Source organism: Pagrus pagrus, assembly GCF_965226575.1.
Source record: "Pagrus pagrus genome assembly, chromosome: 18".
Lineage (NCBI taxonomy): Eukaryota > Metazoa > Chordata > Actinopteri > Spariformes > Sparidae > Pagrus > Pagrus pagrus.
Window position 1 is genome coordinate 3,991,781 of NC_140202.1, and position 17,752 is coordinate 4,009,532.

The 17,752-nt window shown below is 41.0% G+C and overlaps 2 protein-coding genes across 6 annotated transcripts in view; one reads left to right on the forward strand and one right to left on the reverse strand.

Moving 5' to 3' along the window:
* sobpa (sine oculis binding protein homolog a) overlaps positions 1 to 11,470 on the reverse strand; it is a 43,387-nt gene extending 31,917 nt beyond the window's left edge. For all 4 annotated transcript variants that reach the window (XM_084381097.1, XM_084381095.1, XM_084381096.1 and 1 more), the window contains exons 1-2: positions 10,945 to 11,470; positions 299 to 419 (exon numbers count right to left, since the gene is read on the reverse strand). In XM_084381097.1, the coding sequence (XP_084237223.1) occupies positions 299 to 419; positions 10,945 to 11,040 (217 nt within the window). In that variant the 5' untranslated portion in view covers positions 11,041 to 11,470. The remainder of the gene's footprint in view (positions 1 to 298; positions 420 to 10,944) is intronic.
* A 4,629-nt stretch (positions 11,471 to 16,099) lies between these two features.
* Positions 16,100 to 17,752, forward strand: part of pdss2 (prenyl (decaprenyl) diphosphate synthase, subunit 2) — a 29,412-nt gene continuing 27,759 nt past the window's right edge. For both annotated transcript variants that reach the window (XM_084381969.1, XM_084381970.1), the window contains exon 1: positions 16,100 to 16,576. In XM_084381969.1, coding sequence (XP_084238095.1) covers positions 16,329 to 16,576 — 248 coding nt within the window. In that variant the 5' untranslated portion in view covers positions 16,100 to 16,328. The remainder of the gene's footprint in view (positions 16,577 to 17,752) is intronic.

Here is a 17,752-nt window from a genome sequence, read left to right on the forward strand (position 1 = left end):
GGAGTGCCTACTTGTAATTAAAAGCTGTTTCAGAAATTAGGTATTTAAGGCCTTTAACACAATTATAATTAAGAGGTGTCACAATCATGTTTAACATAATGGATTAGCCACCATTTCATGATCCATTCATGAGCACTTAATATTTCTACTAATTTCATTACCTTTTCATGCAGCACATGATCCCATGGTGGATAATGAAGCAATTGAGAATGATGACTGCCGGGCCAGCCAGCCAAAAAATACACACATTTTTTAATAAATGAAAGGAAATGGTGCACTGTGTGTTAGAGTCCCATACCTTTGAGGACAGAGATGTGCTGCGGCGTCTCCCCTATGTCCAGGTTGTCAGAGTCTCTCAGCTCCACCTTGTCGTAACCGTACCAGCCCAGCAGCTCGTTCATGGTGTTCTCTGCAAAACTCTGCAAAACAAACAGTTGGCAAAGGTCTTCATACAAGAAGCACTCTGACTTAAAGTGGACCTGCTTTGTTTAGACAATATCCTACTTGACTTGCAATTGTTGCACTGCAAGCTGCCACAGTAGTGATAAGCAGTGCTGTAGTAAATACGTAGTTGCACGTGAAAGGTGAGTAACCTCTGAGAATATCACATAAAATATACATGTTACTCAAGCAAACATCTTTAACATTTGAATACTATAAATGAGATTTGAGGTCACTTGTTATGAAAGCACATACAACAATCTGTTACTGCATTTGCTGTGCTTCTCCTGAGACCTTGACTTTAAGACTGCCTCCTTAGATTTGTCTACAAGACCGCATTTCTTCAACTAATTATCCAAACATATTGCCATGCGCCTCAATATCTAAAGCTGTTGCCTGAGAAAACCACAATGTATTTTTTTCCTCCGGGTCTTATTCATAAGTGCAGGTCAACCTAATTGGGGCCAGCTCTGTCCAAATGCTGTCTTGTGTGTACCCAGACAAACTAATGGCCCCTAACACAGCACAATAAAAGAGGAGGATGTTAGTAGAGTGTAATAAAGCCTCTGAAGGAATCGTATCACAGCACGCTAACCAGCATAGAGATAATAATACAGTAGAATAGAAACCACAGCACAGTAAAGAAGACACAGTGAGATGAGGATTTGATTCTTTTACAGATATTCCCACATCTCTCTTACGAAGTAGCACAGAGGTTAAATGGACCAGAGGGACCACTGATTTATGAGGCCCAAAGCTGAGACATCCAACAACAACATTTCAAAGGTTGCAGATAGTTTTTGTGTCAGGGCTGTTATTGAGCTATTCGATTGTTTCGTGAAAACAGAGATATTCTACTTCTTTATAATGATTGATATGGATGTATTTGCTTTATGGTATTCATTCATTCATTCATAGTTATCATTGTCAGTGGGTTTTGACCCCCAGAAGAACCCCACTTACAAAAAAAAAAGACCTGAACATACAGTACTGTTTTCCAATGTTGTTTCCACTTAAATAGCAATAGATTGTGCAGCATGAATTTGTAATGACTGACCAATCGCTGAGAGTAACATCAATGTTCTCATCAAATCTCTGCAAGGAAGCGAATAAACCTGCTTTCCAAAATGTTGAACTATTGCCCTGAGTAAATTTTTAATATCTAAAAGTGTAATTTGTCAAGTTCAGATATCTCTGAAACACAATACGCAGATGTCTTTGGCATAACGTCAACACTGTTGTTTCTTAACATTCTGCTGATAACGTTCTGGCCATTCTCACAAGTTGCTTCTTTAAAACTGAAACAGACAACTTTCTCCCCCTAGTGTTTCCAAGTGGTAGCCTATTAATGTTGAAGCCACTGTCGCAAAGACAGCTAGGTCATTTCTGTTTTCCTCATGGTATCGACTACAAACAACACACGGTAAAACCTGAGTTTATTCATACATTTACTCTATAAAAGAGACAAGAAAGCAGATGAAGTAAATAGTAAATAAGTAAACACAATACACGACAAATAACAACAGTGCATTTCAGTGCACTAATCCATCATGGTGAACAACCAATCACAGTAAAAACACTAATATATGGTCAAATGATATTACAGATGTCACTGAGCAGTAAATAACACATAGCAAATATCATAATTCAGTTACAGTATGCCATTTCATGTCTTGTCACAGAGTGCCACCCAAGTTGCTTTGGGCAAGGTGGTGCCAACATTCTCCACCAGCACAGCAGTGCTGGTGGAGAATGTTGGCACCACCTTGCCCGAGAGTAGAGTGAGAGAGTTAATGCAGGTATGCAAAAATAAATAAAACTCTATGCAGGTGACACATAAAAGTACTTCCTCCATAACAGCTTCTCACAACACAGTCAATAAACACTGTACCCAAAACAAAAACATAACCCTGCTAATGCACACAGGCCATTATCACCACACACCTCTCAGCTGGAACATTCTGTGAAGCGTCTGTTCACTGAACCTTAAACTATGGTAAATGGTTCAGCTATCATTGGACTCTGAAACATAGATGAAAATGTTCTTTCTGTAAATAAACTACAGCATTAACTGAGAATGAATCAGCTGTAATTATCTGGTTTGTGTGATAAAATCACAGGTCACTAAACTATCAGCTTACAGCAGACACTTGGCCCTCTTTGTTCTTAAGTAATGTTTTCCACATATTGCTGCTGAATACATTTGTGAAAATATTTCTTATGATGATAAAGAAGTCAAGCGCATTTTTTTTTTCTAAGCTAGACAGCTAGAATAATCATGTCACAGGCTCGTCATGCTAAGGACAAACCCACTCGCCATGCAGTGATGTACTGTTCAGTACGTTGCTACCGAGTTGACCCACTCGTTGCCAATGGTGGGCTTGCTCCAGATCAAACTGACACGTCAGCTCAATCATTTATAGCAAGGTCAACTTCTACTTCTCTGTACGTTATCTCATGATGGCAGCAGTCGTCACTCATCAGTCACTTCATCAAGCAGTTAAAAGTCAATTACAAACAGCTCCTGTCGATATGTCAGAGCCGGAGCGATCATGTCGGAGTGGCTCAGCACCACCCAGCACATCTGACTCTTGACTGTAAGCTGATCTAAATTTAACAGCGAAATATACACACACACATCTGCAAAGAGTACGTGCATCTGAAGTTGTCTTGAAAGCTTTGCTATGTTCTGATGGAAAAAGTGCAAAAAGCAAATTCAGATTGTGGTCTGACCTGATGTCCCCTTCTCTTTTAAAATGTTTCCATCTTACACTTACATACAGCAGAGCTAGCACCCGTATTTACTTTAAAGGTCCCATGTAATACTAATCTTCAGATTCATACTTTTATTTTGGGTGTCTACTAGAAAATGTTAGCATGTTCCAATGTTCAAAAAAACACAATATTTTTCTCGAACACTGCTGCAGCACCTCTATTCAACCTGGGAACGCTCCATTTTAGTGCATGTCTTTTTAAGACCTCGCTCTCAAAAAGCCCAGTCTACTCTGATTGGTCAGCTCTAACAGGCCTGAGGAGGTACTGGGTGTTTCTGCATCAACTCTGCTGATGCTTTTGCAACTAAAGATGTGTTGGGGATATTTCTGAGGGGCAATCACTCGACATCACAACCTTATGGAGGTCGTGACGGCTCGTTTGAAGGCACATTTCTAAACACGGCTTGTTCGCTTTTCTCCGTGTATTGAGCATTCGTATACTTTCACATTATTTATATAGCACCAGGATCTGCTTTATTAACATGGACATGGGAATCTCACTTTCTACAATATGGGACCTATAAAGGTGCCCTAGGCAACTTTACATGTTGGCAGGTTTGAAAAACTAGGCGCAATTCAAATGCAGCACATTGCATTGCAGAGCAGTCTGTGGTGTTTTATACAAAGAGAATGAGAGAGAGAAAAAAGTTTGAACTTGGCTGGAGATTGTTCACTCACTGCTGGAGGCAGGTCTGAAGTATTGATTCGTGATTTTCTGTGGGTGGAAAAGTGACCGTATCTGAAACCAGAATTTAATTTGGGCAAATAAAGTGCAACTACAAGGTCTCAGTCGTGATGGGTCTGATGTATTCTGGAGTATTCTCACAATAAAATACCACAGCTCTATAAAAGGAAGAAATAAAAGTCTGGAATGGCTCATCCTATATGCGGACACAGTATGGAGCCTGCAGAGCCTGCAGACAACAGGTTGGTCCACTGAATCAACGACTTGATACAAATTCAATTAGCAAAACACCAACACAAAGAGCAGTTTGGATATTGCTTACAGTGGTATTATAGTGAGAGAGATACAAGTGGGAATGAGCCCACACACACACACACACACACACACACACACACTTGTTTAGACTGAGGCAGAAGTATCTCTTTGCATATTCGAGACAGTGTGGCACACGATAGGAGTGACAGGGGCAGATTTTCTCCTGCTTCATCAGCATATTCACTCCGTTTCTAAGCATTTTGGAGAGAAATTCATGATGTGTTGTATTTGTATCTGGAAGTAGTAGCACTGCTCAAGGATCAGTTTTGCTTTGTTCAAACAAAGCATATAGTTTCTGCTATTCTTTGCAGAAGTGAATTTGTGAATAAGTGTGGAGGGACTCGGCCTTAATGCTGGTAAGGCATTATTAATGAAGAATGACAGGCGTTATTGATCTGCCTGTTATGAAACACCACTGTGGCAGCGTGGTCAATGAAAGTGCTCCGCACCTTTGCACGATACAGGTCAATGACAGGTGAAGTCAAAGCACCATTTTTGTGGAGATGAGAACCCTGTATCTGCAGGATCATTTCAGAGCCTATCATGTGCAAACATTAACATCTGGAACTTAAGGTTAATGTCTGACAGTGTCAGCCTTCAACAAGGAAAGGATTCGCAGTGATTATTCACGGTAATTAAAGTCTAATCCAAACACTTATAATCTAAGCCTTTTTGTCACAGGGGTTTTTAAATGGTGGTAAAAGCGGTGAAGGCTGTTAATGAGGACAGCTCAAGTTTGCAGATGTGACAGCAGTGCTCGCTCTGCCTCAAGGTTCCTGGAAGTCAGATTTAGTACCACTTCCTGAGCGGAGCTAAAGTTAGGTTCTGACAGCTATATACACAACCATGTTTTTTCCATGGTGACACCCAGCGAACACATCTTAATAGCATTTTGCACCACATTAAGCAACAGAAACTTTAAACTATTTAAACTTTGGGGGCAGTTCAATGCATGCAAACATGGAGGATCATATGAACTGGACACAAGAAATAGTGTAGAATGGTGTTTCTGGGAGAGATTCTTTAAATATTTCTAACTAATTAGGTCAACAAAATCAATGATCTCTAAACAGAGAAGCAGATAATGCTCCAGAAGTTTTCTAATACAGTCACTGTATGTTGAATACATGGCCAACACATCAATTCTTAACTATTAACCAAAAAGTGACAATGCTCTGACAGACTCAAACATTGGCAAGTACCACTGCAGCAGTTAGTCAAACTGTGAGGCTGGAACCCAAATGAGTTGGAGTATAACCCAAGTACTCCTGAGTACAGCGGATGTAGCTGTAAAATAACCTCATCACAGTAGACAAAAACACAGCATCGCTCTGTCTTCCCTTCCTTCCTACCATCCTGTCCTCTGTGTCACCCTACTACTTTGAGAAAGTGGGAGTAATATTAAGAGTGGAATCTAATCCCAGTTGGCGGCTCATCAAAGCAGCGGCACCAACTTTGGCTCTGGGTGAGCTGTGGAGGAACAGAGAGGCAGCTACAGATGTCTATATGGTACACTGGGTGTATAGCCTTTTCATCTGATTTAACAGACTAAATCTCTTTTTATCAGCTTTATTCAACACAAAGTCTTCTAAGAGAGTTGAACAGAACTGAGGTCAAACTGAATTGCAGTTTGTTTCAAGCTGCTAAGAGATTGTTATTATGCATCAAGTCAGAAAAGTTCAAAAACTGCAACCTTTGTTAAAATGCATGGCCATGGGATGGTGACTTCAATGGGTCTGTCCATCTGTCTGTGCAAAACTCTGGCCCAGAGAACAACTTTCACAATTACAGAACAGATTTCTAATTATTTTTGTTGAACCCTGGCCTTTTGTTTACCACCACCAACAAGTCAAAATGACACCTTCCCCCATATTTTGGTCCATGACAGAGTAATCTCCGAAAACGACAGGCAGGAGCTATACAATTTGTAGTGGATATTCATGGTCCCCAGAGAATTAATATAAACTTAAACGTTTTCTATAGACCCATCATCAGATCAGTAAGTCCACTTGTACACAAAACAATATACACATCTAACTGACGGATTGCCGTGAAGTTTACTCAGCACATTCATGCTCCCAAGAGTAAAGACCCTTTCCATTGTTGACACTCTATGAACTTTCCTCTAACGCCATTATCGGACTAGAATTTCATCCATGAAATTTACTGAGCACATTTCCCCCCCAAGATATCAGTGAGACTATGCTCTCCCCTCTGATACCAACCTTGGAATAAACTTTAAATGTCTTTAACCCCACAGACGATAAGGCTCCCAGAATAGCAATTTCATCACTGTATTGGTTCATCCACTGGTATTGTGGTAAGGGTGGTGATGAATATTGCAGCCTGCAGGGGGCACGGCAGGCTTTACATGTGTAGTCTGATTATCAAATCCTGTTTTCAAAGTGAGAAAAGAAGTTTTTAAATGGTGCACTCTTCTTCGTACAAATGAGAGTTGGATCCATAAGTAATAAACGCACCCTTGCTCAGTTCAATAGACTCAGTGGTTTTAGAATATACTAGAACATACTGCAACTATATGTAAAATCCCTGCAACCCTGCATAAGTGATGGATTATGATACATATTTTTTTGACATATTATTTTTCTTTTTTTGTTGTACCTGTTATCTGTTCATGTTTACACGATGGGTTTAAGATGGCCTTAAATGTTTTGTGTGACCGTAGGTTGCTACATTTTAAACATACTTGATGATTTGTTTTTTTCCTTTGATCACATTAATGAGCCAATTAATACCCAATCATTCTTCATTTTGTCATAACTGTACACAACTATGTATCATGTTAAGAAATCTGATTTATTCCACTGAATCCAGCATATATTACATCTGGATTGTAATAAATCCTGCATTAATGGAGCTCATTATATTTTGTTGATACTATGTCAGAACAATTTCGAGACAACTTTGGTCTCTTTCAATTGAAATACGTTGGAAGGTGTTTCTAACATTTTTAGAATTATGTCAATATTGGATGACACCTGCTTGGTGTACCTTATAAACAGGCATCTCAATGTGCAAACAGTGTGTATGATCTTTTATGATTATTGTGTACTGTTAAGATTATATCGTCACCTTTTAAATCGTGCTGCCTCTACTGATGTCTTTGCTGTGCACTATGGGTTAGAAATCTAATTTGATGATGATCTTTTCGTGTATTTATCTACAAGAAACCATCAGCAGAAAAATACCCACGTTGTCCACTTTAGAAACACAGTTAAAGACAAGATACTGTATTTAAAGAGCCTTTACAGAATAATTACTGATGTAAAGACACAATTCACCAGCTGGCACTTCTCTGCCATATATTCAGCAGTGGATAATGATTAAAATACATCTAAATTCCTGCTTCTCCACAGACTTCCTCTTGTTTCCCTCCAGTAAGACCCAGTCATGGCCAGTCGGGCTTGTGGTAATGATGGTGGTGGGAATTGGATACCTTGCGGGTAGAAACCAGAGCAGGTCACTGTACACCGTGATAACATTCCCAAATCCACATGCCAAGTTTCCCTTTGCCTCCTCCTCCTCCTTCTCCTCCACTTTTCCACTCCCCTGATCCCTCTTTCCTCCTCTGCCTCTCCCTCTCCTCTGCTTTCATTTCCCTCTACTTTCCTTGATATCTGATCCAGCAGAGACACTCAGGTTACAGTTTTTACAGCTTAGCCAGCCCAGCGCTGTATACATTCCTTTCTCCACTGTTTCTTACCCCACTCTCCAGCCTCTCGTATCCCCTCCATGCCCACTCCTCCTTCTGCTTGATTACTCACCACGGCTTACTTTACTGTGGCACACATTAAGCAGCCAGATGAAGGAAACACTGTCAGACTGTTTCAGAGGAGTATGATCCCTCACAAGGGCACATTGTGCGTCTGTGTGTGTGTGTTTTCCTCCAGCTTTGGTCTGAAATATTGAAGATGAGGGAAGAGAACAAACAGGGTCTATTTGTTCTGAACACTTGGAGACGAAGAATCAAAGATTTGTCTACGGATAATCAATTCATTCGACATCACTCACTGGATTTACTGTTCAGGGGCAGGCTATTATCATGCAACCATGATATGGTGTTAATTAACTGCAACTCTGCAGGTCATACGGCTGGGTCCGGGTTTACAGTTTGATTTGTATTGAGGTTTAATACGCTCATAAACATGCGGTGACTTCATGTTATATCACATCAAAGCTCCCAATATGTCACAATAACAATGAATGTTTTTAAAGAGAGGCTGCAGCTATTTTCTAGTCCTCTAGTTTCTATCTGTGGACCGCTGTTTTACTAAATTAAATGTGTTGACAGTCGCTTGTGTGTGTGTGTGTGTGTGTGTGTGTGTGTGTGTGTGTGTGTGTGTGTGCAATAGGAGATGAAATTCAAGGTTTGGTAATGAGCTACAATCGAACTTGTTTAGCCTTCGAAAGTGTTTTGACACCTTAACCACATCTGCTGCTCCATTCAGTAGCTTCCCCCGGTATTGATGGAGATAACTGGAGTAGTCGCGGGAGAGTGTTGTTTTTCCCCACGCACCAACAATACAACACTATTGACAATAGTTTTTTTTTCTTAAAAAAAATAAATAAATCACAAGCTCCTGACATTTTCATTTGGTCGGTTCAAAACACAGATCCACAATTTGACTGATTGCAGTTACAATTCAAATGACAAATGAGGCCGCTCTCATTAAAATGAGATGTTCAACTGACACATCTGCTCTCCAAAACATGTTGGAAGAGATGTCAATTCACTGAACCCTGAAGGATGACCCGTGTCACAGCATCTATCATCCAACAACTTGCAAACCTGCAAATAAAACATCATTTCTGACTGATGACTGGCACCATATAATTACCCAGTCAATCTGATAAATTACAAGAGGAGATATTTGATTTTTTTTTTTTTTTCTCCTCAGAATGAGTCCAAATAGATTTATGGCAATGCAGGTTTTTCTGTTATAATGATAAAAATGAGCAAATAAAACCTGGAATTGTGTTAAAATGTGGAAACACTTTATTGCTCATGAATATTTCCTCCACTCTGAATGCTCCACTGAGACCTCCTCAAGTGCTCCCCTGATAAGAAACGAGGAGATTTCTCCAAGGAGAGACCCTGCCTGACACCCCTCACCATCACCCTGCATCCCTCCCTTCTGTCAGCAGGACCAGACAGCAGGAGGCTGCATGGGCTGACTGTTTCTTCACAAACTGAACACCATGAGAAATATTTTTTTAAATTTCATCAAGAAAAAAAATGCAATTAACCAGCAGCTATAATTCTATGTTTTTTCCTCTGGATCTCTAATGCATTGTTAGGTAACAAGAAAGGACAACTCTCACAGGGTTTGCATCTGTTCAAGGTACAACTAAGGAAAACACCTACAGTAAAATAGGCACAGTACTGTAGATCACACTCCTAAAAACTGCTTTAAACAGGTTGCATTATCTCGCTATATTCCTGCTCCTCACTGCTCTGTGATAAGAATAAATGCATCTTTGGCAGCTGAGCTCACCAACAAAGCATCCAGATAGTCATCAATGAAATGATTTTTTTTTTTTTTTTTTTTTAACAGTAATAGAGAAGCAGCGGTGACAGAGCGCGGCTGTTTTTTTGGACAGGTCTGAACACAAAAAGGCTTTTATTCTAGGGATGTTTCAGGACCCGCTCAAAGCCAGCACCCTCCTCTGACAGCCTACAAATCACAATATCCTCTGTTATTCCCGATGTGATCACCTGCATATGTGTCTCCAGCCAAATGTGTACAAACAATGAGGAGATGAAGACAAAGCGGACACACAGCCTCCCTCTCTCCCTCTCTCTCTCTCTCTCTCTCTCACACACACACACACACACACACACACACACACACACACAACCAGCCAGGAACACTTTCTTTCTCCACAATGAACCGCACGGAGCTCAGGGCTCTCAAATATCACAATGTGCACCGTGAAAAAAAAAAAAAATAGAAACAACGTGTGGCTGATTATTGGGATAGGATCATGCGGGCCCAGCGCGGGAGACAATGTGCTCTTGTCGAGTGCGTAAAGCTCACAGACGCACATCTGGATCACACGCCTCTGGGCAGCTGGGCAAAACACACACACGCACGTTCACACACAAACACGCACACACACAAACACACGCACATCTCGAGTCAGAGGCAAACCCACGCAGTCGACATGAACCCGCAAAAGCATCGTGGATATGCGAGTGTTCCCCCATTGATTTATACTAATTATGCACACTGGCTGCCCTCCGTTGCGCCGTGGAGTAACAGTATTAATAGTAATAGTAGAGGCACTGTTGACGCCTTCACTGACGCACTGGATTTTCCATTAACTCTGGGCAAGCCGTGAAAGGCAGGGCACACAAACGGCGAAATTATGACATGAAGCGACAGGAACGTACACCGTATTCTTCATTGATTGAAAACTTACTAGTAGAATAGTAGCAGTGAATGGGTGCCGCATCCATTGTGCAAGGCTGTAATGTTGGCAGGGTGCGCTGCTGAGGCTGGCTCTCAGCGTGGATACATGACAATAGAACTTGGGTAAAAAATCATAAATCAAAGTTTGACTATCATGCAGCCAATTGCACTTGAGTGTATGGTATATTGTCACTGAGGACGCCTGGTTAGTGCTTCAACAGACATGCATGCTCCTCACAACCACTCTGTTTCCACGCGTAATCACATGCAACTGGGCACAGACCCCTTTCTTTACCTTCATCTCTTCATTTATTTCCCTTTTCACCGGGTGAGCTGGTTTTCGGCTTCTTTTATTTTCCGGAGGTCTGCCCTCTTTTTCCATCTCTGCCATGTTTTCTCTGTGATACTTCTGTCAATATTGGCGGTGAGGAAGGGAGAGGAGGGGTGAGAGAGGCAGCGGCAGCTGTTTACAGTCGCCAGACGGCGGATGTCTTGCAGCTTTTCAGCGGCCCGTGTGACGCTGGCGATGCCGCCGAGGGCTTGCGGTGCCCGGCTAAGTCAGCCATCTTCTGCCCGTATCCTCCACGGTCCGTGCACCAGTGGTGAGCCGCCTCTGTGAGTCAAAGGAGAGGTTGAGTGAGGGGAAAAAACGAGACAGGGGGAGGGGCGTCCGCTGAAACATTATATGACGCGTTGGTGATCAGAGGTAGGCTATTTCTTCTCGCTTTCCCATGGAGTGCAATCAGAGCAGTCACATCCACTTAGCGCTGCTTCCTCATGGTGATAGACTGCGAGCAGCTAACAGGTGCCCACACACTCATCCGGTCCCACATTGTTCTTCAGGGGAGTCTACAAGCTGCTGGTGTTGCTCATAATGAGATTTAGTCTCTCTATCAGTTACACACTCCACCGCTTCAGTCATTTAACACCAGCAACTCGAGTCAAGACTTGAAGTTCCACTGTGTTTAGATGCGCAGAAAGACATTGTGCTTAATCAGAGCAGCTGTGCAGGTGTGGTGCCTTGCTCAAGGGCACATCAGTAGGTCGATGGTACTTCTCTAAACGTTCTCACTGGTTGAGAGAATGAGATGTGCGCGCAGCCAGAAACAAATCCTTCAATTTAAGGAGAGAGAGAGAGAGAGAAAAGGTTCAACACTGTGAGGAGGAGGCCAAAGGAAACATCTGAGGTGTGTCGAGTGTTATGGCTGAAGCTTAAAGTTTCCATTTGGTCTTCAGAGAGTCGCGTCTTCTGCCTCAGGTTGTTCCATCGGGTTGTTCCCTCAGGTACCAAACGTGCATGACGCAAATGAGCCTACAGGTGTCTCAGTTTTGTCATGCTTGAACTTGGAGGAGATGAGTACTGAGGACAAAGATGGAACAAAGGTCTCATTGGCTACATTTACAGCTAAGACATTACACATTTTCCAAAAAAAAACTGGGCGCCTCGGATCAAAATTTGAGGGAAAAGCAATTCTGAATGGATTAATAATGGTGGTTTTGTTGTCACATATAGAATTACATACATACAAGTGAAATATTTAGGTGCCCATCTCCAGAACGAGTCAAACAAATAGATCAAATACAAATAGAATATACATTTAATATTGTTATTACTATTATTGTTATTATTAGCATTAGCATTACCAGACTGATCAATTATGACCTGAACATCAACATCTCCCTTTCAGTCTTAAGTTAAAGGAGAAGTTCACTTAAAAATTAAAATTCAGTCATTATACTCACCCGCATGCTGATGGAAATTCAGGTAAAGTTTTATTGTACACAAAACATTTTTGGAACCTCATAGTAAAACAGCTTTTCAGCATTCTCCTAAATAAGTGAAGGAGATGGGGACTTGTTTGAAAATGTAAAAAAAAAAAACGGAAATCTCTCCATACAGCTCGTCCAGCGATATATAGGGCATGAGATCCCAAATTGATTTTAAAAAGAGATGTCAATGTGCGGTCAAGCCCGAGCACCCACTTCAGACAGAATGATGCTTTGAGCTTATAGCTTAACAGTTACAGTGAAGATTTGGGCTCAGGAAGGGGTGTAATAAACATCTTTTTAAATCACTTTGGGATCTCCTCGGATAACGTCAGACAAGATGTATCGATTTTTAAAAAAAGGTTTTTTAAAACATGTCCCCATGTACTTCAGTTGTTTCGGACAATGCTGCAACACTGTTTTGAAGCTCCAGAAATGTTTTGTGGTCTATAAAACTTCACCCGACTTCCATCCAAATGAGGGTGAGTAGATAGATATTAGACTTTTATTATTAGACTATTCATCCTTTAAAAGACAGAAATTGGAATTATGGACCTACTATAACAGTAAATCACCCATTCTTTTATTATTATCCATTATTCCATTAAACACTACTAATTATTAAAGTACATAGTCTTTATTCATTCATACAGGGGGGATTTCTTACCGCAGCCTGCTTGCTACAGACCAGCTGTGGACGTGTCAGGAGAAAGCACAGGTGTAAATGATAAGATTAAAAAACGACTGCATTACATGTAGGTGAGCCAGTGTCAGGGTCCTGGTATTGTGCATGCTCCTTCACTTTCATGGCTTACTGGGACACGTAATGGAACTGAGCCATTGTTAATGAAATTAGTTTCACTTGTGCTTTTCCTGCTTTCACAAGTCAAAACGTCTGCAGTGAAACAGGACTTCACTCTCTAACAGTATTTTTCAATCCTGGTCCCGGTGGCCCCCTGCCTTCAATGTTTTAGAAGTTTCCCTGCTCTATCAAACCTGATTCAAATGTTCAGCTCGTCATCAAGCTCTGCTGAAGCCTGATAACAACCCATTCATTTGAATGAGGTGTGTTGAGGCAGGGAAACATCCAGAACATGCAGGGCATTGGGCCACCAGGACCAGGATTGAAAGACACTGCTCTATAATATACACATGTTCACATACAATACCTATACATATACATTCAGGCACATGACGCCATTTATTTTTCTAGTCTGTACAGACACCGATCAGCTATAACATTAAAACCATTGACAGGTGAAGTGATTAACATCAATCATCTTGTTACAATGCTATATTCTGTTGGGAAACCTTTGGCCCTGGTGTTCATATGGATGTCACTTGACACGCAAGACCCACCCAAACACCACTGCAGACCAAGTAAAGAACCTCATGGCAAAGGCACTCCCCAATGACATTAAACCTGCCTGCTCTAGATATAGCTGTCAATATAGATTCTGCTTTGCATGATGTATATGCATAATGTATGATAGCATATAATGTACATAATCCATCCACCTCATGTACACACATTCATCCATTACAATTGGACTTTTATGGCTGTTTTTGGTACTTATGGCATTATCAACAGAATGTGAAGAAATATCAGTTTTGGCGCTTTTGAAGAGCTCCTGTTTTACAGGGACCACTCAGTCAATGCTAAAACAGGGTCATTAGGGCATGTAAAACAGATCCAGATCAATAAATGATATTAGCTTCGGGCATGAATTTACCTGTTCCAACTTGTGTGGTACATGCTGTCCTCTGACTTTTGCTGGAATTACAATGAGTTGCCAGGTGGAAAGCCAGTGACAGTGCCAAGGAATGCTGCGCATGGCATTGTGACACCCATTTGAGCCGGAAAATCAGCGGGAACAGGAGCTGTGAACCGTGATGCAGGGTCAGGGTGGGATGACTTATGTGTTACAGTGCTGCTCTTGCAAACCAGCGGCCCACCTGCATCCCAAGATTCCTTCTTCAAGCTGTTCCTCCAGCTACGGCAGTTTGGTGTAGTGTCATATAACTGTAGAGTTTCTGCTAATTCACTAAAAGCAGGAGATGAGGAGTCCGAAAATTACTGTTTTTTAACGTGTTGACTGGAAGTGCAATAGAGCATGTGTAATCTAAATAACTCAGGTGGTGCTAGATAAACTGGTTCAACATATATTTCTAAAAACACAAAAAGTGACTGGCTATCCCTCCAGTTAAAACAGTCTAATGCTGAGAGTGGATGGACCAACAGCGAGTTAGGTAACAATTTTCCTTTAGCTTTAATAAACAGTGTTTGTGTTTGTTTTCTAAGTCTATTCAGTAGGAGAGTCTGCAGCTCCATGTTATGTAAGCTGTCCTTGACTTTCTCTCCAGTCCAGTAATAAGCAGATGGTGTAGGGCTCAATGAGAGCATTGTTAAACCTAACACTGCAGGGGCATTTCCCTACAATACTGTGGAGCTGTCATGTTGTCACAAGGGTTGTATTATATGAACAAGAAAAATTTGTTTTGTATTTGTGGCTTTTGATTTATGGCTATGCCATAATGGAAACACATGATGAGACAAGAGAAAACTTATACAAAATTGTTTCCACAGTGGTGTAAATCTCACCAAGCCTGTTCTTGGTTTTACAGTAATAGAACTTAATATGAAACATGCAGCCGTCCCTGTAATTTACCATTATTTGACAAAAACTTTGACAAAATGTTAATCTATCAAAGAAAAGACAGAGAATATATCAGGAAAATATTACCACTGGGGTCTTCTACACTAACTGACAAAAACACAAGTGATGTTTCCTAATGATCAGACATTATTAATCACAGGTCGATGCTGCCCTCATTCAGCAGCTTTGCAAATGTGATAATAATAATATCCACAAATGAAAAGCAGATGGGCCCTCACATTACTGAACCGTGGATGCTGTTTAAGACCGCTGATACTGGTATAAAGCTTTTTTTTACCATCAGCCCCCTCCTGGATATCCAATCTTGAAAGGTAATTAAAAATGTAGCTAATCTCCAGAGTATTGGGCCTATATTTTTATCTAGGGTTTGTAACAATTCAAGCATCTATCTTTATATTAAATATGGTCAGTTTATTGGTTTGTCCACTCCATCAACTGTTCATCTCTACTGGCCACATTTATTGGTTCAAATAGATTCAAACAAAACTATACCCTTACTGGTTTACCAGATTATTACTTATAACAAAATATGAACACATTTTCTAAAATGTGTATAATATTCTATGATATCCATCTGACTGAACTTCATATTAGATCTAAGATTCAAGAAGGCAGTAGATATTGTCTGTCGTGGCACCTGAGTGACTGTTTTTATTTCTTCACAGCTGAGGAGATTTTTGGCAGAATAATCGCTGACACGCTTGACATGTTTAATGACAGTGGTTGACAGTGACAGCAGGTATGAGCCAGCTGGAAAAGTTTGTTTCTGTCGAGGCTGAAGAGACATTTTATAAATGCTTTGCCTGCCGAATCGCAGCAGTGGAAACTAAAAATGTTCTATCGGTGTGGAAAGTTGCCAGAAAAACGTAAGGTAAGGTAAAACTCTTCATCTTCTAACGGAGTTCAGTCGGAAGTGCTCTCCTCAGAAGGGGCGTGTCGGAGTTTGACAGCAGCTGTCATTACGTTTTACGACGTAACGTATTACGTTGTTTCAAGATGGCGGCGCACAGTGTCAGGTCGTGTGTTGTGAAACATAGCTCGTAGTGGCAGTATTTTAGCTCTGTTAGGATAGCAAATTACACGTTTTTATAAGTAATGCAAATGTGGCACAGTTTAAGAACGTGTCGCAACGTCAGCGGTTGAATCTGGTGTTTAAACTTAAAGATGGCGGCGTGTACCTGAATGGCACTTGAAGCAGCTGTGTCAAACTAGAAAAACACAACAGTCAGGCAAAATGTTTGTTTCTACGTGGTCGCGGCTGTCCTGTGGGGCTTTGTCCAGCGGAGGACAGAGGACGCTGAGCCTGTTCTCCAGCTCAGGACCCTCGAACTGGAATAAAGTGGTCTCCGATGCGGAGAAGATCGTTGGATATCCCACCTCCTTCATGAGTCTGCGGTGCCTGCTCAGTGATGAACTCAGTAATGTTGCCATGCACGTCAGGAAACTGGTCGGGACTCAACACCCTCTGCTCAACACTGCCAGGTAAAACTGTTGAAATGTTTCCTGTGTCTTCTGAGTGAACGCCACACCAAACCATACTGACAGAAACTGTCAAAGTAACAAAAGACAGTGATTTGTTTCTCACTCAGGTAAATATATAAATCACTGTTTTAGCATTAATTTAAACCACCATCCGGCTCTCAGTTTGAATACAGTTACAACCTTTCATGAGTGTTGTGTTCAATTCATACTCAGAGATAACTGGTTTGTTTCTATCATTTTACTCATGAGATTTTGCAGTTGCGATAAGCCACCGTTTTATTCCCACAAGGTCATCTGGCAGCACTCATTTCATTGTTGATATTTATTTGAAGACACGCGCAAACATAAACACACTTGACCCCACCTGCAAATACATCCACAGTATCCCCTTTCATGGATCCATAGGCATGTGGCTAAACAACTATTGTTTGCAATCAATAGTTTTGTTTTCCAGTCGAGTACCGTGCATCGTCAGTGATTGGTGTCTCTTAAGATAGCTACCAGATGCTTTATTGTGCATATTGTTGTTGTGAGAACAATCTTAAAAGGAGTCCATAACAGCGGCATCACCATCTATCTTTGTACAGTTAATAAAATGTTATCATTCACTTTGCTTTGCTTTGCTTTGATTTGTACACTCTCACTATTACTTATTTGGATAGATGCATTTCCTTTGCTGTCTTTTCTTTTAAACAGGAAACTAGAAGCTGTTTTTATCCCAACTGAATGGGCAAGATGTGTAAAGGCAGCACTTCCTGGTGCTTTTTTTAATTTTCATTTCATATACTGATGTGCCAGTGACACCTTGCTCCAGTCAACACTACACTTAAACATTCAACATTTGAGGCATGGATGTGAGGAAACAGAAATTTACAATCCTGTATAGACTATTCCAGTTGCCCTGTGGAGTTTTCTTGTAAATGACCTTAAGGGTGTCTTTACATCAGCAGTTTGGTTCATTTGTACCGAACCAAGGGGGAAAATGATACTTTGTTGCATTAAGTTCTGATCCAGTTATTGTTTATGCAGCACTTTAATGTTTCTGATGTATATTCATGTTCTATGGTGTCACAAAGAGCTCACAAAGTAATAACACATTTTTAGCATTATTAGTAATATCAGCCTGCAGATCGACCACACGTTATGAAAAAAAACTAGCAGGTAGAGACAGGACGT